Below are 26,143 nucleotides of genomic sequence, written 5' to 3' on the forward strand. Positions count from 1 at the left end.
GCAACCCAGTAAGTTAATATTAGCTTACCTTTCTCCTATACTTAACAATTCGGTAAATTTTAAGTCAGGGGAGAGCACTAACTCTTTTCTTCAGACTTCTTGTACACCATTTACTTTCACATTTCACCTAGTTAACGTAGTATTGAGACCTATAGCTTTGTTTTCAACTATATCCATCTTAAGAAACAAGACCAGTCTTAATTAAAAGATACCAAGAGGATCCACAGAATCCCTTGGTAGTTTATTCCAGTAGTTAATCATCTGTATTACTAAATACATATTCTGATTTGGCATGCCTGGCTTCACCTTCCAGGCATTGGGTCCTATTATGTGGTTTTCCACAGTATGCTAAGTTTGTCATACTTTAGATTTTCTGCCCAGGAAGCTGAATCTTCTCTGTGATTGAGTTCTGTAAGGGCTGTACTGAAGGAGTTTGTCTCTAGCTCTCAGTTTAGTGGTTGTTTTCTATATCATCTACAATGTCACCTGAACTATGAACACTAGTTTAGAATTGGATTTGATAAAACAACAAAGCTAAAATGACCTTCATTTCCATGTCCTACTTTAAAGATCTAGGACTGCCCTATGCCTGAGTCTTGTTCTGAAATACTTCTTGTTTTTGTTCTACGTCTCTGTTGTTGTTGTTTCAGAAAATAAGGTCTGGGCTTGCTTTACTGAAGAGAAAATGAAGCGCTTAATGTATGCCCATTAAACGATCAGCATTCTTTCTGTGTAACAAGTAAGACAAGGATGTTATGATGGAAAAATTGCACGTTGTATAAGACTACATATATGGGAGACTTTAAAAAGCCAATGGGGGAGAGGAAATTGATATAACAATACAGTGCAACTAATGTTAACAGGATATAAATAGACTTTGTGATCTTTCGGGAATCTGTTTCATGAAGTAACATTGTAGCTGCTGGCTGTAACTCTCTGTGGACTGACACAGAGAAGACACCCCCTAGTCCATTTCTCTATCTACTTTAAGAAGAATAATTTTTTTCTTTTGGAAAGTGTATGCTTATTATATTAGACAGGTAAACCATTTCATTTTCTATTACACTCAAGAATTTATATAAAATGTAGCATGTTGCTAAGTGAAAACAGTAAGGCAATGCAATAAATTCTGAGGAATTAAAAATATAAGTATTACTATAGTACATACTCATACATCCCAAGCTATCCCATGGAAAGGAGAGTTTAATGTGCATTAACAATAAATATAGAAATGCTCCAGTACCTGAATGGATGACATGCTCTTTGTATAGATTTCTGCTAAAGTCTCTGTTTTGGGGAGCCATTTACACTATTGCCTTGTAGGTAAAAGATGACAAATATGTTGATGCTTGCTTTGATTACAGTTTCATTTTGATTCCACCAAAATGGTGGCTGCTGTATTCAGGAGCGGAAATCCATTCTAACTATACTTTCATTAAATTATTAGCCTTCTTTGACAATAACAATGAACATTTATGAACACTAACGAAACTTAGTGCTTTAATCTACAGCATAAACAATTACCTGCTCTGAAACATCTGCTGGAAATACCTGTAGATTTGATGGAAATAGGGGGTATCATCCCTTCTCAGAAGGGATGATATTCTTTGGGCATAAAAACTTAAAGCTCAGTAATTTTCATAGATCATGCACAATGAGATTATGTCAATACCAGGAAGTCAGAGTGACAAGGAACATCTCCAGGCACTGGGGTACCATCACTTACACTACAGAGCTTTTCCAGTGTTCCCCAAAACAACCTGAGCACTATGAAAAAGCCTTTGCGCAATATTTTGGAGGTTTAAAGAATTTGCTATCCTGGCAGCAGGCTGCAGCATCAGCATGCCAGCTTAACCTCAGCACCCAGAAACGTTCCCAGGCACATTTAATCTACTAATATAAGTGCAGTCCAAGAGATTCAGAAAATAGTGACATTCTAGTCACTATGAGCCCCCACAGTGAGTAGGAGAATGGGTCTTCTGTCAAGAGGTAGGTAATAAGGCACTTTTCCTTTCCCAAAGCTGTTGTATTCCAGAGTTCTTACCTTGGATTGCATACAGATTGAATTTATTTTTTCACAGTTTCATAAAGCAGATAAGAAACTTGACGTGCAAAATCTTTTCTACCAAAGAATATAAAAATCTAATGCAATATTAACTGGTAAAATATCAAGTATAGACTTTTTAAGCCAGAAATAGTTTTTGCTTTTATTTATGCTGCTGTTCTGCATAATTCTAGACACCTGTATTTAATAAAAATTATAAAAATATTTGAAAAATAATGTTATTGACTTCCAGCAATTGGCACTTCTGGCAAAATTTAAGAGCTGATTTAATTTTCTGTACAAGTTTTTCAAGCATTAAGTCAGTCTTTTGCATATTAATACTCATACTGCTGTGTTGAAATGACATGCTTTTGTTCCGAACTGAACAAGGGTCCCAAAATGTTTCAAGACAGAATGCAGAATCCAGGAATTCTGTGCAACACATTCTCCTTGAATCAATATTTCTATTGCGTTGTTGTTGTTATCTTTGGACAATTGTTCTATTCAGAAGGAAGATGCTTAATTTATTTTATCCTTTGGAAGGCCAAATATTGTGACATAAACTTTTTGATTTACTGAAGGTATTCATTGAAAACTGCTTGGCAGAAAAACTATGTTCCAAAAAGTCTGTGCAAGAAGGAGAATTCCAGAAAGTCTGTTTAGAATTATTTGTTATTGGAAGGTCTTCAGCAAAAAATACCCTCCACTTTCCCACGGTTCTCAGTCAAATTATTCATCCTTGATTTGCATCAAACTAGTGAGGAGATCCAGTCTTTGGCAGCCAAAGAGGGCCTTGGCCAGTTTTCCAACTGTAGCACCTTTGGAACCTTCCCTCATTTCCCACTTAAGCAGCATTTGGTAAACTTTTTCTTTTAGTCCATCTCGTTCGTAATCATGATCAATTTCATCAATCTCGGGATCACAGAAGCCCAGTTTCCGAGCACAGTGCTTCCACTGCTTAGCCAGCTTTTCTCTCACAAGATTCAGATGTTTGGGAGTCAGGACAGTAGTATTATCTGCAAGAAGAAGAAGAGTGTAAGAAAAAAGCAATGTTTAACATTTCTTCTGCTCTTTTCGCCACCTCTCCTGTCCTCCCCCAACTATTTATTGGTAACATCTGGGGACAGAATCTTAGTGATATAACCAGAAGTGGATTTCATGGAGGCAGCATAACCCAGTGATGCCAGGAAAGAAACGCCTGGTCAGAATATGTGTATTCACAGGTCAGTTGCTGGACTTGCTCTTTGATCTGAAGCTATCATAGTTTGTGACTTAAAAACTCCTTCCCAGAGTTCTTAAACAGATATATGGTGTGTTTTATATTCCAGGAGACAAATGATTTGTTTACTTAAGAATACACAGGGATAGTTTAATTTGGTAATGACCAATGAAAAAAAATTAAATTTCAAAATCTCCCAACTTCTACCTGAGTGAAGTGGTCATAGCTCTTAGATGGGTTTAACTTTTAGATTTCCCTGTGTGATGTCAGGCACCAGACTGTATGATCTTCATATCTGAGGATATTCTAAAATTTAAACTGTAAGTCAGATGAGGACCTCCAATCCTAGCTTTTACCAATTTGAGTGTTTCATACATTCCAAATCAAATGATTCTTGGATAATTACATGGGGAGAATACATGACAACTAGGGAGATATTTCTCTTACCAAATATACCCGTTGCTTTATATTGTCTATAATTTGCTTCTGTAGCAGCAGGAGAAGTGCTGATGTGCTGATTGTGCTCTTCAATCTTCATGTAGTTGTGGGATCCAATTTGAATTCCAGAGCTGTTACTAATGTTGTACTTGATTGACTCATCTGTATAAGGGACTTTAATACAAATTTAGAAACAACTGCATGTGGTTCAAAATGTCAAGAAGTAACATAAGGAGAAAGAAGGTTCTACTAATTAGGGAAGTGATTAAATATTTTCCTTGCATTAATGTAGAAATAGCCATTTAGGCCAACTGTGAGTATATTTTCACTATGCAGTGTGACACAAATGTACTTCAGTGAAAGCCCAGTCTGTTCTAAGACTGTGCCATAAGCAAGCTTTACATGCTGATAGTTACTAGACTGTAAATAATGTTCCCTGCGCTTTGGAAATGCGTAGCAGCAGTCTCACTTTCTGTTGGCCAACAGCTTCAGAGGGTCAGCTTTTACTTGAATGCTTTTTTCTTTTAAATCTCCAAGCTTCACTTCTGCATCTCAGCTTTACTTTTCATAGATGTAAGTTCAGGTTTACAGTTATGACTTTGAAGTTCTATGAGACTACAGTAAATCATTTCTTGCTGCTCATAAGAAGTGATTAGTTAAACGTGTAATTTGGTCTTTTGCTTACTCTTGTCTGATTTCCACACATAACATGAAACTAAGTCACTGTTCATGTTAGGTGACATCAGTTTTCTATTTTCTTGACAGTGTTTTCTGAACTCTCTTTGGATAATCAAACATTAAACATTCTAACTCTAGTTTAAATGGTGAATCCCACAACCTGGGTCTAAAATTGAAGTACAGATACTTAAAATGATACTCCAAGCTCTATATTTAATCACACAAAATGATGGTTAGATGCACAAACATTCTTGTTGCACACTCAACTGCAACATGAAGTGCGGAAATCTATGGTTATGTTATGTATAAAAATCTAAGTGCACTTAATTTTTGTTAACTGGAGGATGCAAGTCAGAAATACTTTTATGTATGCATGATTAGTTTCTAGAAGTTACAAAAAAAGAATGCATTTTATCATATCTCATAACATTATGATTCCTGTAAACTTTTCCTTTTTTAGCTAAAAAAATGAAGAAATCTCATATTTTTTTCTATGTTCTTATCTGGTAACAAAAGAAATCTAGCATAAGATATGAAAATGTGTACAAAATGCTTTGTCAATATTAACAGCAAAACTTCCTGTGCTTATAAATCTCCTTTCCCAAGTCTCTGCATTTTGCTGTTTGTTGTGTTTGGGTAATCGTCTAAAGACTCCAAGGGGTCCATAGTCAAGAAGACAGAAACCTGGTGTTTCAGGTTTTCTTTGTAAGTGTAGACCATTTATAAACTGGACAAGCCTTGAAAGGGTTAATTAAAGAGTTCAGGGTGCTCCAAGCAACACAACTTGAAAGAAGCATATATTAGCAACTCCTGAAGGACATAACACAATTTTAGGGGTTCAAGACAATTGAACTGTAGAGACCTGTGCCCCACTGAGGGCTGATCAGCATGAAGCCTGCAGTTAGTAATTTGTATTAAAAATCCAGAGCAAGATAGGACAAAGTGTCCCAAATGCTTGTGTGGTTCAACAGCTGGACAGAGTCACAGCAGCTTGATGTTTAATCTAAGAAAGCGACTAGTTTAGGTGAGCATGAGATTTTGCAATGCCTTCGTGTTTTTAAAAAAGTTCTTACATAAAAGATGTTATCCTTGATTCATCATGTTTAATGGCGTGCATAGGTTCTGCTAGAGACAGGAATTAGTTTTACATACTGGTACTGATAACTTCAGCTATGGTTAGAGGTATTTAGCAATAACATATATATTTCAAGTTCCTAAGTTTTTTGTTTTGCTGGTCAGGATGCATAGCCAGTTGGCTACCAGGACAGATGAAGGCTACAGCACTTACCCGGGCTTACTCCTGGTGAGCTAGGATAATATGCAAAAGTTCCCCTTGTGAAAGAAGTGGAATCCTTATTACCTGAACAAAGAGAGTAAACAAAAAAAATGCCAAAAGCATTACATAAATAAAAAAGCAAATGTACTTAACAATGGCTGCCATATTTGCAACAGTGTGAGTACACAGTGCTCTCAAATACAGAGCGATGAGAAGTTTTTTTCATTTAGCAGGATTGTATCTGCTTGAATCACTCTACTTTAGGCAATGATCTCTGTGGTTTTTGCTCAGTGACTAATAGCCTTAACCATCCTTGGATCCCAGTGAGGGTAATAGGCTTCCACGTGGGTGTATGGATAACTGGCAGTGTGGATCACAGCACACTGCAGTTATGGACTGAGCTGCCTTGTATTCCAATTGGTAATTCCAATCAGGTATTCCAATTGGAAAATTCCAAACCCTCAAGTGTGCTCCTATTGCTTAGTGCTGAGATTGGCCGTGGTTTATATCAGCACACAGCTTGTGACCAGCTCTAGCAAAGGCATGGGACATCACTGCATCTTCTGTTGGTGGCAGTACTATCTGGCAGAGATGTAACTTCCAGCCCAGGGATGCTCACAGATGAGCTCTACAACTCAGGGCAGCGAGAGCGGCTGCGTTACAGTCATCCAACAAGTCAGTGGAAGAGCCGCAATGCAGCTCTTCTGCATCTTGGTCTGGTATCTGCTACACTGTTTCACACAGCCTCCCTACAATAACTGTTTTCCTTACTCCTTTCAAACAGAAGGTTTTCCTTTATTAGTGATGCTGAGAGTTTTAATGCCTGCCTTCTGACATGACAGTTCTCAGATTAATTTCAGCAAATAAACTCAAAAAAATAACTAATCAGAGTCTCTCCGTAAGTAATGTAACAGAATAACACCTTTGTGGCATTCTGCTCGTAAAAAGCTAGGCATTCTTTATTTCCTTGTGAGATGACCTGGAAAATAATACCACGCTAAAAATATCCAATATTTAGTAGGAGCAGGCTAATGTATCTCATACTATCTCTAGTTCCTAAAAGTTCTATCTTGTAGGTCTCCAATTACCACTTATTTATGTTTTGCTAATGCTCAGTGTTCTCCTCCCTCTCTGTCTCCATATCTTTCTATTCCATGGCTTACTAGCAAATACCAATAGAAGCTCCCCCTCAGCACCAGACAGAGCTCTCTGGAGAAACCAGTTATGAGCCTTAGCTCCTTGCTGGCTCCCTAAACTCAGGAGTCTCTTGGCTTGCTGCAATTTAAGCTCAAAACACCCATCTAATTTGTGAAATGCTACAAATGCTGTTTCTGCATGAGCAGAACTTATGGTATGAATGTCACATTTCTGAGAGTCAACTCCTTTGCTTTCCTAAAATGACTGGTAGCAGCTCTTGGTTTTGGGAGCTGCTGTAGCAGCTGCCTGTGTGCTATTACTTGGCTAGTAGCAGAGCAGTCAGGTGTTGGCCATCTCTATTATGTTCTTCTATTACACCGGTGCTTTAGAAATGGTTCATTTGAAGCTAACAGCCTGAAATCAGTGAAAGCAGCTTAATGAAGTCAAAGCTAGAGTGTTTCAGAGAGCTGAAGTAACTTCAGATAAATAGAGAATTTCATGAAATAAATTCACCTTTGCTATGGGTTGTTCCTTAAGCTGCAAAATGCTCTTGACCACTTAATTGAACAGAAGAAACGTGAGTTTTCAGAAACACAGGTGTTGGGGAAAGAGGGATCTCACCTGTATCTGTATCCGAATTCTTCAAATACCAGTTTACGTTGGATTGTGACTGCAGGTTTTGGCCAGATTCCGGCACAGGAGGTTTACTTATACTAAAGTTGCTGGCTAAACACAATCCATAGAGATCCTCTGGGTTTCCTGTTAGAAGACTGTTATGGTTTGGCCCATAAAAAACTGTTCCCTGGTTTGGTGTTGTTGCAGCTGCCTGTGACCAGAAGTTTGGATCAGGGTTTGGCTGGACATATGGGTTAGTGTTTGATCCTGCGTGAGACCAGAAATTTGGATCATGGTTTGACCAGACATATGGATTAGTGTTTGATCCCACCTGTGACCGGAAATTTGGATCGTGGTTTGACCAGACATATGGGTTAGTGTTTGACCCTGGTTTTTCAGCTCCTGGATGCAGATCACTCTTCTGGGAAGCAGGAGATGGCTTTGCAAATGGATCACAGGAAACTCTCCGTCTCCTTTCTTCCTCTGTCATTTCAGGGGTGTATTGTACAGGTGGAACTGCTTTATCCATCCGGCTCCCGAATGCATGATAGTTGTATTCACACTGAAGTTTTCTTTCTAGATCATCAGCAGCCATAAATGAGGTCTCACAGCTCTCAACAGGCTGGTTCTCAAGGGGGGCAGCAAACAGGGCTTCATTACCTTGACTGGTCTCAGGACCTTGGGAGCTGTGTAGAGAATTAGGCTGATCTGAAAGGGAGGAAAATTAAATGTTTGAAGAATATCCAAATTCAACTTGTTGCAATGATACTAGAATCTATTAACCTACCTTTATTATTATGGTATATATAAAAGGGGAAAATATAACATTACTCTCAGCATAAGGCATTCTATAAAATAAAACACAGCTTTACTGGTGAGTATAACAGGTTTTTATCTAGAAGTACAGATTTGTTTAGGCTGTAATTGTCAAAATCTCGTGTGAGAATTCACTGCACACTCTGCTTATATTGACATTAAGTTTTCAGCCACTGAAACAAACATTCCTGAAGGCATTTGCAGGGTCTGATTTACTGATATGTTGCCACTAGCATAAACTGGAGCTTAATCAGTGTAAAACCGAAGTGTAACAGGATGGAAAATAACACCTCTGTAATAACAGGTATAACTTCATACAGCACAAATAATTTGTCACTAAAATTTTATTTAAAAATTATTATGTAAAGTATCCTGCCTGGGTATTTCACGATGAATGATTTTTGTCTAGTTTATTCTTTGTGGTCTCAAAGAATACATTTTTACAAGTAATGCCTACCACATAAAATAGTCTGTGTCATCTACATCTTTCAAACTAATTCTCAATATCAAAAGAAGCTTTACTTCAGTCTCGAACCAGATGAAGTATGATCTGGATGTAAAAATCTGCTTGTTATAACTTGTATTTATATTTTTAAAGGTAAGACAACAGATGCTTTCTTCAAGTTCTGAAAGCTTCACATTTTTCTAGAAAACATTTTACAGTGCCTAAACCAAGTGACTCTTACAAATCACTGAAAATTGGAATAAAATGTATGTATGTGCTTCTATTTAGCTCAGATAATGCCAGTGATTTTTTTTGTTTTATTCTGCGTCCTCCCCAAATTACATGATTTCAGGCTATATTAGGCGAGACCAAAATTAGCTCCTTTTGATGATTGTATATTAGTACACCTTCAGTCTGACTTGCTCTGCTCCTTCTATTGCCACTGTTAGAGAGGGAGTGGGAGGAATAAGCTAATACAGAAATAACCCCATCAAAAGAGATGGCTATTAGCAATTCAGTATTAGCATAAACGATACGGCATCTGTTCTCCAGGGAAAGTTTGAGGTGTATGAACAGATCCTGTGGGATGCCTTTCACTACCACTGTCTGAGTAATGCCCATTGATTAGAGAAAAAAACCCCAACTTTGACTGACAGGCTGTCAAGATAGCATCTTTCTGCAGTGTAGATTCACAATAAAGCTTTTCATACTTAAATCACAAGAGCATCTGCAATTTGCAGCAGTGATACGTGATTGTTTCTGCTAAGCAAGTGTAACTGTGCTCATGTAGAAATACAGCAGTGGGGCTGCCCCAAGTCCATCAGTTCTACTGAGGAGCAGTTATGGCAAACCCAGGTCTGTGAAAGATTTATTAGTTGCACGTTACAGTTTAACATTACCCATTTAATAATGTCTTTCAAGTGGCATGAGCTAACGTAGCAGAATTTTACTTCTACTGAATTTTATGTTATTTCTTGTAAATCAGTGTTGCAAATAAGATCCTATGTCCTTTGACATTAGGAAATTTTGGTAAAAGAATTCCAGATACACTGCTACAAAACTCTATCATTATGTATTTGTGAGACACATCTATAAAATCACAAAACATGCAACTCATCCAAGACTTGATAGAAAATAGGAGAGGAAGGAGAGAAAAATAATCCATTAGTGCTCATCGGATTCCTTTGAAAGCAAGTTAATAAACAAAGGAATATGTTACAATTATGCATCCTGGTTATATTCAGAATATTCATAAGAAAGGAGTAAAAAAAAAGAGTAAATTAAACCCAGCAGAGCAAGCAAGCATAAATAAAAGGATGGGAAGAAAGATGAAGTATGAAAAGTAATTATCACAGTGACCATTGAAAAGTCTAATGTTGAACAAAATTTTCAGTGTGTAAGACGAAAGCAGAAGATTGTAAAATGAAATGGGTTTGAACTGTGGATGATGGAAAATTTACAGTAAGTAGACTTCTGGGGAGAAATTTAATCTTTTCGGTGATTAAAATTCTTTCTGAAGTGCTGAATAATTGAGTTTCTTCACAACCCCTTAATGGTAAGGTTATTTGTTTTGTACACAACTTTATCTTTGGCAAAATACACAGAATAATTATGCGCTAGTGACTTACCTACTTCACCACTACTGGTATCTTCTGGTACAGCATCTATTTGGAGGGATTCCATTCTGTTCAGCAGTTCATTTGACTCAGGGCACATTTCCTGCATGTGAGAAAGAACAACTGATCAAGTCATAGGCAAAAGCTTAACTAAAGGGAGTAGAACCTGTAGAACAAGTTTAGAGGAAATTTTCAGGAAGAAGCAGTACAATTTCCTTTCCGTAAACACTCATCCTCACTTCACTATAAAGAAGGCAAAATCTATTCCTGTTCTATTGTTGTGATGTTCCCATTATTCAGACTTAACTGGAAATAATTTTTTTTAACCTGGAAAAATTATTTTGCAAATTCACCAAGTGCTTCTTACTTGTAAAATAATTTCCAAAAGTAGGGTTTGTGTTTATTTTTTTTTTTATATTAATTAAACCCAAGAAGTACTTTAACAAATTAAAAGTCAACAACTCCTCTCTATCTCTTCCCAAAAAAATCAACAACCTTCCAAAAGCAAAAGGTGACATTGTAAAGCACATTATAACTGTAGGTCCTTGGATTATACTCGAGCAGTTGAATTGCTTGAACAATTGTTTGGACCAGATGACCTCTGATTCCCCTCTGATCCCTTTCAACCTCAACTGTTCTGTGATCCTTTTAGTTAGGAGGCTGTGGACTCTGCTTGCATGATTGCTGGGGAGGAGGGAAGGGGAGTTATGCCCAAACCCTCTAACTCATGTTGCTACTGAAGCTGTACTAGCAATTCACCATATTGACTTGCCTTGCATGCTCTGTTCACATTCTGGGCCCTGATTGTAACGGATGCTTTCCTTCCTGAGGGAGTAATAAACTCACAGCCCATTTTCTAAATAGTCATTCTCTCCCTATGACTTGAGAGGTACATCTGCAGAGAGCTAAGGAAGCTAGTACAACTGGCCATGATCCTGATTTGAGGCTGCTGTCATAAATTAGACATATATACTTCACACTGTAAGTCTGGTCAAATAGTCCAGGAAATCTGTTTCATCAGTTTCATTTTGCAAAACTTTATTGCTTTTTTGAACAGTCACTGGTGCTTTGTAAACATCACATGAAATGAGAAACTTTCATTACCACAACTGAAAACTTGGTGACAGAAGGAAGCACTTTCAAAAAATTCTAAAAGAGTGGTTTCACAAGGAAGTTTGTTTTTTTTCTTAGTTAAAAATACTGTGTATGTACTGTTCTGAGCCTCACTTCACTGCAAAGGAATGAATGCCAGGAATTGTCACCAATAGCTGTCAGTAGTAGTGAAGTGAGTAAATTTGTAAAATCTATAATAAAAAGGCTCCATAATCGGCCTTACTGTTCAAGAAGTTCTTATTCTCAGTCAGGAAATTATTATTTTTTCCATAATTTATAAACTTACAGTCAGAAAAGTAAGAGAAACCAACTTGGACACTCAGGAAAACAACCTGAATTTAAATTTTACCTGTGGTATAGCTTCCTGGTCTCAAGCAGGTTGAGACTCATTAAACACTGCCTGAATACAGGACAAAAATTACCAAGAATTTTAAAAGTTACTTTAAATCAGATTTTGCTACTTTTGAATTGCTAGGAATAACATTTTATTTTATCAGTGGGACTTAAGGGATATATGAGGAGCTTTTGCAAAGTATCATCATAGAATTAGTGTGTCATTCAGGTGGAAATTGACCTTGGGGGACCTTGGGCCCACCTCCTGCTCAAAACAGGGTCATTTATGGGCTCAGAGTTGGTAGCTCAGAGCTTTATGCAATTGTGTTTTGAAAACCTCCAATGATGGTGACAGGACAACCTCCTTAGGCAACTTGTTCCATTGCTCTGCTGGCCTCAGAGGGAAAAGTGGGTTTATTTTCCCCTCTTACATCCAGTTTGAATCTCTCTTGTTTCCATTTATGTCTGCTGTCTCTAGTCCTCACACTCTGCACTGCTGTGAAGAGCTCGGCTTTATCTTTGCAATAAACTCCTCATTCCTAGGGGGAAGCTGCTATTTCTTTATGTCCCCCAAAGCCATTGCATGTCTGGGCTGAAACATCCCCATCTCCTATGGCAGGACTAACAAGTGCTGAGCTGATCTGCTTCATCTGCTGCCTGTGACCCTGCTGGTGCTAGCCAGGCCTTGGCTCATGCCCAGGTCCCTGCTCACCTGAGCATCTTCTCAGCAGTGCTGCTCCCTGGCTGGGTAGTCATTGGTTGGCACTGAAGCCACGGGTTATTTAATTCCAGGTGCAGCCTGTTGTATTTCACCTTTCTGAATCTCACATGGTTTCTGTCACCACATTCCTCTAGCCTTGTCCTTGTGACTGTATTGACTGGTCCTTTGAGTTTGGTGTCACCTCCACACCTTATGTGCGGCTCCATTGCTTCCTATCACCTCACTGATAAAAGGACTACACCAGGGAAGGTCCCAGACCCCTGCACTACTGCACCTGCTACTGGCCTGCAAGTGAGGTAGGACCCGTTAACTGCTGTGCTCTGAGACTCGCCATCCAACCTGCTTTCATCTGCTCATACAGACAGTAACATCTGAACCCAGATACAGGAGTATTTTGGGCGAGAGTGCTGATCTTCCGACAGTTGAGATAAATGACATGCACTGCTCTCCCTTCATGATTTACAAATCATTTACAAATGATTTACAAATCAAGCAGGTCAGTCAAGCATGATCAGTCTCCAAGTGGCAGAATCTGGCCATAATTGGGGTTGGGAAGAGGGGATGTTGGGAACTGACACCACAAAGTGCTTAGAAAGTTACTCACTTTTATATTCTTCAGATCTTCTTCAATATGTTTTCCTAGATTTTGGTTGTAAAATGGCTTGTATCTTTCACTAATTTCTGCAAAAAGAAAATAACTAAGTGAAAGTGGTTTTCAATGGAAAATAAGTGACATACTGTTAACAATCTTGATGGATAAAGACTGAATACAGTCTTCTATCATGTCAGAAACAGCAAAGTTATACATATATTTGGAATTTGTTCACATGGTATATTTAGCCTTAAAACAGTAACAAGAACAGGATGACTTCCGGGGATATTTTTTGTTGTTGTTGTACTTTTTTTAGGGTGAAATCTCTCTGTATGTGACCTGTAGCTGAGAGCACCTTTCCTTGACTTGCATATGGGAAAATTAGAAGCTAAGACCCAATACAAGCATAAACTTAATCTATTAGCAGTAGATTATATATGTTAAATATGGAGATAGTAGGTGGGTTCCTCCTTGGTACACAAATTTCCTCTGAGTATTTAAGTACACACCTGCCATATATGAAGCTGTTGGTGCCCCTGTCTAAATGCAAACCTCAGTTTCCTGTTATATATTGGGGTTTTCTTTGTGGGTTGTGTTTTTTTTGTTGTTTTGGAGGTTTTTTTGTGTCAGTTGTGTTTTTTTTTTACACTATATATTGAGATAGAAAGAAGCAATGAGGAGACATAGGATTTTGACTTATTTCCTGAATGCTCCTGTAAGTTCTCCTTCCCAGACCATACAGCTAAGACTTCTACTGACTGCAAGTGTTTTGGGATCTGAAATTATCATCAGGTATAAAGTGTCATAGCTCCATCCACTCACTAGTATTTCTCAAATCTGTAAATGCTTGTCCTTGACCATTTTTGGTCAGGGTACAGGAAGCATGCTTTACAAGGCATGTGAACTGATATTTCGGTTTTCAAAGAAAAAAATTATATTTGAAGAGGAAAACACTCAAGTTTGTTTTGCTCCATCGCAAACTATTGATGGACACAATCAATAAGAATCCTAACAACCAAAACAAAAAGAATCCTAAAGCAGTGCCTTACCTGCAAAGGTTGGCCGTTTCTCTGACTCTTGCTCCCAGCACTGTTTCATTAAGTCAACAATTTCCACTGGACATTTATCAGTGATCTCCTTTAAGTCTGGTCTGTTTCCATTGATGACGCCAAAGCAAATCTGGGTTTCATTTATACCATCTGAAAAATAACATTTCCTATCACAAATCCTGATCACAGGTTTTGCTACCTTTCCATAGGTAAAAGAAACAATGAAGGGGCTCTCTGTGTATTTGTGGATATGTAAAATATGATTTCAAAGATGTTCAAGTTACATCTCCAGCTATTTCATACTAGTGAATTTGAATCCACTGCCCTAACTTGTATGGATTAGAGATTTATTTTAAGATTAGTGGATTCACTTTTATAAGTAAGACATGCCCAGTGTGAGCAAGGGTGACAGAGCTAGCTTCCTGGAACCTACATCTTGCTTATGCTCTGCACTGGGTGTGAACACAAAGAGAGCCACATACGTAACATTTAGCCATTTAGTTAGCAAAAAATCCATTCAAAATTATAAACGAGTTACTCTGGAATTCCACAGTTGGCTCCTATTTTCTACATAAGCACATTAGTGCATGTTGAGAAGTTGGCACCACGTAGCTGAGAAGTGGTAACGGTGTGTGATCATTCTTGTTGAAAGAGAAACCACACATAACTAGTCCACCTCATGAAATAGTGGACATCAAAGTTTCCATTCTGGCCCAGATGAGGTTTGTCTAACTTCTGCCACTGAGTCCAGTTTGTGCCCACACCACCAAGTTTCAGCTGACACCTGCATTTCATTCAGATGTTCTTGTTCATGCTCAGGAGTCAGGAATTAATGCCTCTTGCTGGCCATAAGGTGCCAAACAGGCCCTATTTTAGGCCATGGGTGATTTAATCTACTAATCTCAATTTTATAACTTAAAGTGCTTAACATTTGTAACTTCATTTTCTGGTGGCATCCTTTTGGAAGTAACTTACTTTCATATGGTTCCTTGTTAGCAAAAATTGCCCAGATCACTATGCCAAAGCTGTAAACATCTGATTTTTCCACTGGTTTTGCATTAACACTGAGTAAGTGCTCTGGGGCCATATAGAAAAGAGTCCCAGCATTGTTCTGGCAAGTGCTCTTGATTTGCTTCTGTCGGACAGTTTCTTCTTGGGTTAGCTTACTCCAGTTCTTAAAGGAGGCAACACCGAGATCTGCAATCTGAAAAATGAGACATGTCAGAGCTAGTGCTGTAATGAAGAGGAGATAAACAAGTATTTCATGCAGTGCTCAATTTTACAATTATTAATAATAAGATAATAACTTACCTAAAAATGAAACACTAGAAAAGATGCAACTAAAAAAAGGAAAACAAACTATTTGCTTTTTTTGTTTTGTTTTGTTTTTCTTTGGTTGTTTTGTAGGTTTGGATTGGGGTTTTTTCCTAAATAAAGTATCACTGCCAACTGGGAACCATTAGACTGAACCTTTATTGTTAATTTAGCCCCACTTGGAACACTTGCACAATGTAAGGATAGAAGAAATTTGGTTTTGCTTGTATTGACAATCATGTTTGAGCTCTGTCTGCGCTGCTTGTGGGAGAACAAAAATGCATACAAGAAGCAGCTAAGATTCGAATCAAGAAGCAATCTATGAGATGGGCAGATATCCCTCCTCCCTCACTGCCCTTTCCATTTAGATTCCAATTAACTCAGCTTCCTTAGATCTTCCTACACAAAAGGGGAAGAAGGGGTTCTAAACCGATGTGATGTGTATGACAAAGAGACATGGAAAAGGATAGCATGGAATAAGTTAAAGCAGGGATACCGGGGTACCGTGTGTTTGACAAGGTGACATTACCAAAACTTTAGGGTACAGTTTTGCAACTAGAATAATGGCTGCTGATAAAGAAAGAAATCCTTCCTTCCTTTCCCTAGTCTCCTATTATGTGCTCCCTCTGCTCCTCTTGTTCCAGCACTGACACTTGTCTGGGAAGAAATAGTGCAAGGCACGCAACCAGCCTGCTGAACAAAGTTCTCCCCAACAGAAGGGTAGCACTGCCAACAAGGTAAATAGTAATCTGCTGGTATGGCTTCCTAAATCAGGACAGGGTGATCAGATTAGCGCCAGTGCTAACACAAGGGAACAGAAGGTCAACAGGAGAGGAAAAATGAAAGAAAATTAGACTGTCTCCCTTGGCCACAGGCAGCTGTCAAACAGAGCTGTGTAACCCAATTACTTCAAGTGAAAACTGAGGTGATATCTTGCCTCACTTCTAACTCACTTTTCCTTTCTCTCTTGTTGTCTCTAACTAGCTTATTATTCTTGTGTTTCGGAAGCTTTGGGCTGCATTTTGAGGTCATGTATTCAGAGGAAAATGTAACTGACATGCTGCTGAGGAAGTAGGAGTCCAAATTCATGTCTGAGAGGAGGTTTAATGTGATAGAGGAAGATATAAATCTTTCTATATTTGCAGTTTCTTAGAACAACTATTTCCTTTTCTAAATATTGACAGTGTTAAACACATTTAAACAGACAGCTTAACAACAGCTGCCTTAAATGATACTTTTGATCAAACTGCTTAAGGAAGTCTGATCTGATTCTGAATTTAATCTTAGGTTCCACCTCAGTTTGTCATGAAGTGTGATGATAGCCTAGTTTGGTCTGGTCCATACAAGCAATCTGAAACCCCAAACCCCATCCAATTTATGTTTAAAGCAGATCATGATGGGGTTTTTATTTTTGGAAAAAATTTAAAAAAATAAAAAATTCTTATCTGCAAACTGCTCATACTGGTCAACATATATTGTTACTATATTAACCTTGGCAAACAACTCATTTATGTGTGAGAAATAGAAAATGACAGTGCTCTGTTCACAGAAATTTATATATCAAACTATAATGGGGTGGTTATTTCAACAACTCACCTTAACCAGAAAAAGGATATTTGATGAGGACTGCTGCATATTCCACTCAGGTTTATTCCGCAGTAGCCTCTATATCTATACATCTTGATCCAAACCCCCTCTAAAATTAATAGAAGGGCTTTGGAACAGGCTTCTAAGCCATTCTTTGAAGTACTGTCCTGATGTTTTTTTCTTTTTGTAGCTGCTGGATGTCATTTTAAAAGGATAACTAAAGAGAAAAAGAGGGATACAAAAAGAAGAAAAGATAATAGGCAAAAGAAGGAAAGAAATAAAGAGGAGGTAAAGGCAGGAGGAGAGATTACAGCAATCTAGGACAAAAGACATGATCCATAAAACATTTCATTTTGTTTCAATCTCTGTGTTAATGTTTGTTTTACCCTTCTAGTTGTTTTGTTATTTGTAGCTCATTAATTCTCAACAATATTATTTTTTAATGCCTTTAGTAATTTTTTTTTCACAGTTGGGGGAATACTCTGCAAATCTCAGACTCAGAGGCTGTAGAGGCTACCATACTTAGTGAATCATGGCTAACACTCTTTTAGTGACACTCTCATCATGATAGCTCACTAAACTACAAAAGAGTTCATCCTACGAATTTAGGAACACTAAGCATTGCAGCTGAACTGAATTCTTCAACCCATATCACCAGCTTTCTCCATTTACATTTTAACAAATACCTTAATGTGGAAGTCTCTGTCCACAAGTATGTTTTCTGGCTTTAAGTCTTTATGTACAAAGCCTTGCTCATGCAGATAAAGCATTCCTTCTGTGATCTCCAGCACAAAACGCCCTTTCACTGACAAAGGTAGTGAGAGCTAAAAGAAAGAACAAGAAATGCCACTTATTAAAAAATGCAACCACAACCATCAAATTAAAGCTCAACCTTTAGAAAAAGTTTCTTTCTCAGTCTCAAGAGTACCTCTGCTCAAGCTATGGCAAAAAACTGCATTACCAGCTGGTCGAGGGAGGTGATCGTCCACTCTACTTTGCAATGGTGTGGCCTCACCTCGAGTCCACTGTGCAGTTTTGGGCACCACAATATAAGAAGGATATAAAGCTACTGGAGAGCATTCAAAGGACAGCTAAGAAGATGATGAAGGGTCTAGAGGGGAAGCCATAGGAGGAGTGACCGATGGCACTTGGTTTGTTCAGCCTGGAGGAAACTGAGGGAAGACTTCATCACAGCCTACAACTTCCTCATGAGGCGAAGTGGAGGGGCAGGCACTCTTCTCTTCTCTGTGATGACCTTTCTGGGAGAATGGCATGAAGCTGGATCAGGTGAGGTTTAGACTGGATATCAGAAGGTTTTTCACCCAGAGGATAGTTGTGATTTTTGGGGTTATCCTGTACAAGGCCAGGAGTTGGACTTGATGATCCTTGTGGGTCCCTTCCAACTCAGGATGTTCTATGACTCTAAGGCCCTTCTTGGATCTAAAGTTGGCATTAAAGTAACTCTAGAGTCACTCCATATTTACAGAAGCATTGTTCTTTAGAAAATTCTCCACATATCTCTACAAACCCTTCTATAACTTCCTAACCTGTAACTGATCTGCTCCTCTGTGATGCACAGGAAATGCCACTGGCACAGGATGCCACTGGCTTTTTAACAAGAATTAAGAACGAGAAAGTAACTCCATTCTCTGGAGATGGCAGAAACATCCTGTCCATTTCAAGCACCTTATCAACCCTAAGAGATGAAGTAATTGACTGCTCACTTGCTGTAGCACTTTCATCATGTTCCCCCGGTCCACATACTCCATCACAAGTGAGTAGTTTCCATCTTCCAAAATGATACCCAGTAGTTTTACCACACGGTCATGCTGCAGTCTGCGCATAATCCTGCCTTCTTCAAGGAGGGAAACATTGTATCTGTAAAACATAAATTACATTGAACTTGGGTGCCAGGCTAGAAAGAACACAGGGATGAAAATTACATTGACTCATAATGAAAATAACGGCCAAAAATGTCAACATCCCTAGAGCCCCTGTAAGATTAACCACACCTTCAGCTGATTTTTAATTGATACAGCTTTGTTCAGGCCAGATTGTATTCTCTAAGACTCTGCTCTAATGCCTTACATAGAGACTGTCTGCTCAGCCTGATATTAAGGCCTGCTTTTCAGAAAGTGCATAAGCATTCTTTTTATGCATGTACTGCTGGTTGTGTATGTCCAGATCTTTGAACAGGGGTGGGATCAGGGTAGAGCTGAAAGAGCCCTGGGACAAGGAGGGTCAAGACCTTCTCCTATACCTCTTGTACAGGAAAATCAGAGGTCTCGTTTTTGAAGGGCTGGTATTCATGTCCATGTTCAAAATGGATTTTCCACCCACACACTGGATGATAACATTTACTAATAATTACTGTTTAATAATTACTATTTAATAATCATTATTTGCTAATGAGTTCAGAGCCCACTCTTTACCCGGGTCTCAGTACAACCCATCAATAACCACAGGTACATAGCTGGGAGCTCACCAAGGGTACTAAAAAAGGATAGTATCCATTACATAATATAGAAGAAAGGGTGGTATTTTTACTATTGCTCCTGTTCTAGTAATCAATCAAAAGGATGTAAGAAAATCTCAAGACTATATTGCTTGTTAATGCTTTCCTACCCTGTGACTTAAAGGAAACTGCTTTTTCCCTCTGTATTCTTCCACAATAGGAGAACTGATTGTTTCGTTTGCATTAGACTCAGTTAAAAAATTTGCTAAAGAATTTTGATTCAGTATTTTAAGGAATGACAAAATTACGAGCCTGTGTAGTGAGAAAGTAAAAACACAAACCCAAAAATAGACTTGACAGGCTTGTCTGTTTTAACTGTGTTCATCCCAAACTGTCATTGCAGTCTACAATCTCTTAATTTGCTTTCCACTGGCAAAATAAAAACTCAGTTTATTTATTATAACCCAAAGTAGAAAGAATGTGGACTTTTGTCTCTCTCTAGGGGATGGCTCATGGGAGAGCTTCAGGATTGTTATAGCTGTGAAGTAGCAGAGCTGCAACATGACCTGAATCCACTGAAATCAACAGCTAATTCAATCCCTGAATTAAATCAGTGGGCTTGGCTCGCTCTGCTTTTTTCTCAAGGGAGAAGGTTACATTCTTGGTATTATACATGTGGGGTTGGAATCCTGCTGGTAGTTTATGTGCATTTAATTTCTAGTGGACATCTACAGTTGGAAAACTGTGTTGTAAACATATCTGCAAGTCCGAAAATATCATGTGGCCACTGAGTTCCTGCATTTCCTTAAGTGTTCAGGAGTCCTCTTGATTCTTAACAATTCACAATAGTGTTCCCCTTGAAATGAAAACCAGGAACTTCACTTGAACAATAAGCTAAAATTTAAAAAGTTATCTCGTGAGGGGAAAAAAGGAAAATTTGCAGGACAGCTGCTAGCATTATCTTACTTGCCCCATATACAGGATCTCCAGAAGCCAAAGACCCGAAATTATCACACTCTATTTAGATTTACCTCCACTGAGTTTAGAGGACTTACACTAACTGAAAGATAGAAAATCAGAACTGAGATGTGAAACTTACTCAGTGCGTTGTGGTCCTGTATACACTTTTTTTAATACTACATATCCATGTTTCTTGTGCAAGCATAAAGAAATTGTTCCAAATCCTCCAGCGTCTAATTGTTTTTGTTCAAGCAAATCCTGGGTGTTCATGTGGATGTCTTCCAGAGACATGTTTGCAGTCTTTGTGGCTTAGCAATGAAAACTAAATCAAGTACCGTAGTGCTTCCAGACCTGTAGTATAAAGGAGGAAAAAGAGGTGTCATGATCAGGCATTTAGCTGTTCCACTAAATAAGTCTATGTGTAAGGAGTGGGACAGAAGCATAAACTCTTGTGACCCTTATAAACAAAGGGCCTCAGTTGGAAATCAAAGATGCCATGGTTCTTGCAGAATTATACCTAAAGATCACAGTGATTTATCCTGTCAATCCACTACAGTTATATTAAGTTGATGTAAAACCATTTCTTCACCTGAGGATCTCAAAGTGCTGTTAATAAATAGTTTTTATCCATATAAAATGCAGTAGATGGGTACTGTCCCTACATTTCATATGTTCGAAACCCAAAACCTCAAAAAATCAAGGGCCGCAGTCCCAAAGGCAGGTAGTGCCCAATAATTTTGATAGGTATTTATTTCAAATTCTAAATTGCCTTGACATGGGCCTGTCAGGTGCCCAGACACTTATATAATTCTAAGGTGTGTTTTAGACATCTTTGAAAACACAGCTCTAAAGAGTTTGCTCAAAGCGTAAACCAAATGACCAAGCAAAAGTTTTCTCTGGAGGGTGAAATGAAGAAACCCAGCTTCTGTGGGAAACTTATTTTCACAGCTGTCTGAATTTAAGGAGACAAGTGCTAGGAAGGAATTTGGTGGGGTGCATGGCAATTTCTCCTCCAGTCCTCAGGAAGAAGAGGAACAAAGAAATTCTGAAGGCCTGTAGTAACTCTTAAGCGCATCAAGACAAAAAGAGTGTTTGGGAATCTATGAAATGGGTAGATGAGTAAACCCCAGTGGATGCCAGATTAATTTCAAGCTTCTAGTAAAGCTGTGATGCTCTCTTGCCTAACATGTCCCTCAGGAGGTAAAACTCAGAAACAAGGCTAGGCAGCCCACACCTTCACCCCATGCCAGCAAGCTGCACTGGTAGCAATGGTGCAAGCCACAAGCTCTGCTTTTCTTCCTCACTACATTGTTAACTTTACATTTTTAACCTTACATCAGGTAAAGAAAGAGTCTGCTGAGAAAAAACAAAGTCCAAGAGACTGGCAGGGCTGTTCAGTTTCCATTCCTCTTGGGTAATTATGACACAGATATACAGAGCTGTGAGAAAGGCACATTAGAAAGTGCCACTATCAGTAGATTGGCTTGTTTGGGTAACTTAAAGAGCTCTAAATAGTGTAGCAAAGGGATTCCCAAATTTTTCAAACCAACTAATGACTGCTAACTCCTGTTAATTACTGTGCACCTGTATCATCAAATCTCTAATTGAAAAGATTGCTTAATGTTGTTGTGAACATCAGCTGCAGCCTAATTACGGCTGCCCAATTACCGCAGCCTCTTTCTGGAGCCTGGGAACTAAGGAGTTAGTGAAAGTGAGTGTGGAAAGTAGGTATCTGTGGGAAGGGACACGTTTAAGTGCAGAGTAGGAAATTGTCTGATCAGTTTGATATTGACAAGCCAAAACAGGGAAGAGTAAATTTAATTAAAAATAAAAGGTTGTGCCTGTAGAAGAGAGAGAGCAAGAGCTTCCTCTTCCAAGTAAATATATAGACTCTGTGGGCTGTTGTAGTATAGATAAGAAACAACTTCTCTACACCTGGAGCTGTGTGCTGTTTTCAGTGTTTTCTGCTTTGGCTTTCCTGACTTCAAAAGGATGCAGATTTTGTTTGGCTGGAGTGCTAGCCCGCATTATGAGCACAGGACTGAGGATATGACTGCATTCTTACAGGAAGAAGGTAAGCTCTGCTCTGCCTAATAATTGTTAGAGGAGATTGTTGTTGTGTTTGTTGAGTTGTTTTATTATTTGTTAAATTCCTTTACATTAATCAAATAGCAGAATAGCAAACGACTCATAGCAGTGCCAAGAACATTCACTGCTTCTCTCATAGGTGAGCTTTTGTCTCACTGGAAGTTTCTGGTGATGGTTCTCTAGATTTCTTGAGGTAGTGCTCCTGACTTTTGTGCAGATGGGGTGGATGTAACAGGTACAAAGGCCTGAATTCAGTCATGAGACTTTAATGTGGCATAAACTACCATTTTGCTTCTTTATCTGGAGTCTCCTTTCAAGAAATGATTTGATGTCACGTATCTACGTTAATTTTTCCATGCTAACAGTAATTTTATGCATCTAGGTAGTAGTGATTCCTGTAAGAATTGTATGTGCTTTTCTTGTAAATGCAAAGTAGACGTGTATTTTTGAATGGTGAATCTCTAGACGTGCACTAATACCGCTGATAGCTTCAGGCTGCCATTCAACACCATTATAACCTGACAAAAAACCATCTCTGCCCCAAACTGCAACAAAAAAGAACCTTGTTCCTATTTCCATTGTGAATACCTGTTCCTACCACGCAGCATGTAACTGTAACCAGAAGTCTTGGAAATTCGAATGAAGTAATAGCTTATGATTTCAGAAGTTATCTGCTGAAATGAGATGGATAACATTCAACAACATGGGAGGGAACCCTCCTCCTTGGGTATGCTAGGGTGCTACTACTGTTTTTGTTGTTGCTATTAAGTAATGAGGTACTCTGAATAGAAACTCTCTGACCTAATGACTTATTTCAAAACCAAAGCTTTTCTGTAGATTGAGTATCATAGGAAAGCAATCTCTAGCCAGGCTTTAAAGCAAAGAATACTTATTCCAGTATACTATTTAACATGAGATACTGGTTTATGCTACCTTGAAATGCAGAAAAATCAAGGCAGGAAGCTCAAAGACCCAAGTTCATTCCAACCTTACTGCTTTTTACTGACATACAGGGTAATTCATGTGTATCCTCAGCACTTAGGATACACCAATGCATACGTTAAGTATCTGGGGTTAAGAGAACAGAAATTTTGCAATTTGATTTAGCCTACCCTTACAGAAGCTACACATACTTCCAGGGGTTAATTTGTGTTCTGTGAGGTAGCCCTCATCTCTATACTTGATTGATTATAAAGCAATTTTTTAAATATACTATTCTGAATAGCTGTATTACAATGGGTTCATATTTCATAGAATCATAGAATCAGGTGGGTTGAAAAGGACCTCTGAGATCATCAAGTCCAACCCTTGATCCACTACCACTGCAGTTACTAGACTATGGCACTAAGTGCCACATCCAGTCTCTTCTTAAATACCTCCGGGAATGGAGAATCCACCACCTCCCTGGGCAGCCCATTCCAATGCCTGATTACCCTCTCTGTAAAGAATTTCTTCCTAATATCTAACCTAAACCTCCCCTGGCAGAGCTTGAGACCATGCCCTCTTGTCTTACTGATAGTTGCCTGGGAAAGGAGACCAACCCCCCCCCTGGCTACAGTCTCCTTTCAGGGAGTTGGAGAGGGTGATGAGGTCACCCCTGAGCCTTCTTTTCTCCAGGTTAAACAGCCCCAGCTCTCTCAGCCTCTCCTCCTAGGTCTTGTGCTCAAATCCCTTCACCAGCCTTGTTGCTCTTCTCTGGACCTGCTCCAGCACCTCAATATCCTTCCTGAACTGAGGGGCCCAGAGCTGGACACAGCACTCCAGGTGTGGCCTCACCAGTGCTGAGTACAGGGGAAGGATCACTTCCCTGCTCCTGCTGGCCACACTGTTCCTGATCCAGACCAGGATGCCATTGGCCTTCTTGGCCACCTGGGCACACTGCTGGCTCATGTTCAGCTTCCTGTCAATCCAAACTCCCAGGTCCCTTTCCCTCTGGCTGCTCTCCAGCCACTCTGTGCCCAGCCTGTAGCGCTGCAGGGGGTTGTTGTGGCCAAAGTGCAGGACCCGCACTTGGCCTTGTTGAACTTCATCCCACTGGAATCAGCCCAACTCTCCAGTCTGTCCAAGTCCCTCTGCAGAGCCCACCTCCCTTCCAGCTGATTGACACTCCCCCTCAGCTTGGTGTCATCAAATTTACTAATGGTGGACTCTATCCCCCCATCAATAAAGATATAATAATAAATCAATAAACAATAAATCATCAATAAAGATATTAAACAGAACTGGACCTAACACTCATCCCTGGGGGACACCACTAGTGACACTTACCACATGCCAATCTGTGTTGTGAAAATTCTGAACACTGGTTGCTAGAAGAGAGGATATTTTGCCCACCAGTATGACTGGTGTTCTTTAGAGAGGGATAGGAGTGTAATAAGTGTGTTTGTGGCATTTTTCTTTCTAACATCATGGTTATGTCCTCTCCTCTAGCCCCTAAATGGCACAGAAGTTCCCAAGTCATGAGCTGGTCATTAGATTTGGTTGGTTTGCTTGGTTCTATTGATTTGTTACTGATCTGATGCAGATCTGACTGTGGCATGTGTGGTTAAGGAGGATTGCTGAGCACATTAGCATGGTAATATGAGAAATGGTGACACGCTGATTGCAGCCTTTGTGGTCTAATTCCTGAGAGGTGTTACAAAGTATAATTGGAGGAAATTAATGTGTTTTCAAGCGTCAAAACTCATGGCCACTTAGTTATCAGGAAAAGAAGGGAATAAAAAACAGGAGCCAAAACAGGTATCTCCAATATGGGTACCAGGAGATAAATGGAAGGGTTGCTACAGCTGAGGACAAAAACACCGCATGTGTGAAAGATGTTTCAAAAGTTGTCAGGGCATCTCAACTCTATTGCTGCAACTTTCATAACCCATTCCATCTAAACCTTTCCCTTCCACTCAGGTTTTTCAGCTTACACATCTTTTCACTGAGGAATGACTTTTTTTTCTTTTTTTTATTTTCCTTTTGGAAATAGCAAAGTAAGTACCTGTGTCAAGAGCATATTACATAAACATGAGCACATTACATAAAGGATTCCGTGGGAAGGGGAGAAGGAGCCAAGACAAGGAAAGCAAAGGTGTAACAAAACATGAGTTTTCTTAGGAGCAGAGCAGAGGGAGCATGGGAGGGGAGAAGGGTGGGGTGTGTGCAGTGGCCGTTCCCGCACAGGAGTTAGAGCAGGTTGTCTGGGCAGGGCAGCTGGGCAGGCCGTGGCTGTCAGGGACAGGCGCCTGCAGCAGGGCCGAGCCCGGCCCCGGGCTGGGAGCGCCGAATGACCCGCTCGCCGCGGTGCCGGGAAGCCCTAACGCGGGGCTCCTCCGGCCTAGTTCCTCGTTGGCCGACTTGCCTTGTCGCCCTTCTTCTCCTCCTCCCGGCGGCTTCCTGCCGCCGCGGCTGCCTCTCCTCGCACGCACCGCTCCCTCCATCCTGCCCCGCCGCTTCCCGTTCCCCCTTCCCCTCCCGAGGCGACCCTCGTCGGTGGGGCGGGATGTAGCGCCGCAGCCCCGCCGGGCCACCCCTCCTCGGGGCGCGACACCCCGGCAGCCCCCCTGGCACCGCCACCGGTGTCGCCTCCGTGCTTTCGGTTCCGGGGGGTCCCGCTCCCGGCCGCCGTGCCTCACCTCGGGTGCGCCGCTCCTCTCCGTCCT

General features: G+C 39.8%; 1 protein-coding gene across 3 annotated transcripts; it reads right to left on the reverse strand.

Annotated features, from left to right (window-relative positions):
- Positions 1-1,138: 1,138 nt before the first annotated feature.
- RIPK1 (receptor interacting serine/threonine kinase 1) lies at positions 1,139-26,143 on the reverse strand. 3 transcript variants are annotated; one of them, XM_027893705.1, is made up of 12 exons: positions 26,117-26,143; positions 20,548-20,759; positions 18,718-18,871; positions 17,680-17,817; positions 15,068-15,296; positions 14,093-14,242; positions 13,056-13,132; positions 10,297-10,387; positions 7,414-8,115; positions 5,668-5,739; positions 3,711-3,875; positions 1,145-3,060 (listed from the first exon to the last, which is right to left on the reverse strand). In XM_027893705.1, exons 2-12 carry the CDS (start codon positions 20,697-20,699, stop codon positions 2,774-2,776), a joined length of 2,217 nt encoding a protein of 738 aa, XP_027749506.1. In that variant the 5' UTR covers positions 20,700-20,759; positions 26,117-26,143; the 3' UTR covers positions 1,145-2,773. The 3 variants fall into 3 exon arrangements, with proteins under 3 accessions (XP_027749508.1, XP_027749506.1, XP_027749507.1); XM_027893706.1 differs by lacking the exon at positions 26,117-26,143 and having other exon boundaries at positions 7,414-7,733; positions 7,794-8,115; positions 20,548-20,867; XM_027893707.1 differs by lacking the exons at positions 18,718-18,871; positions 20,548-20,759; positions 26,117-26,143 and adding an exon at positions 17,003-17,210 and having other exon boundaries at positions 1,139-3,060; positions 17,680-17,793.

This window comes from Empidonax traillii, unplaced genomic scaffold (genome assembly GCF_003031625.1).
Source record: "Empidonax traillii isolate 1590-97213 ecotype Southwest subspecies unplaced genomic scaffold, ASM303162v1 scaffold403:size524366, whole genome shotgun sequence".
NCBI lineage: Eukaryota > Metazoa > Chordata > Aves > Passeriformes > Tyrannidae > Empidonax > Empidonax traillii.

Excerpts from the sequence above, each read along its gene's own strand:
- RIPK1 (XM_027893705.1), bottom strand. The coding sequence starts at position 20,699 with ATGTCTCTGGAAGACATCCACATGAACACCCAGGATTTGCTTGAACAA. Across the intron at positions 17,818-18,717 it reads TGATGAAAGTGCTACAGCAA|CTCTCACTACCTTTGTCAGT; the intron begins GTGAGCAGTCAA and ends TCTTTCTTTTAG. Across the intron at positions 5,740-7,413 it reads GAATTCGGATACAGATACAG|GTAATAAGGATTCCACTTCT; the intron begins GTGAGATCCCTC and ends CTCTTTGTTCAG.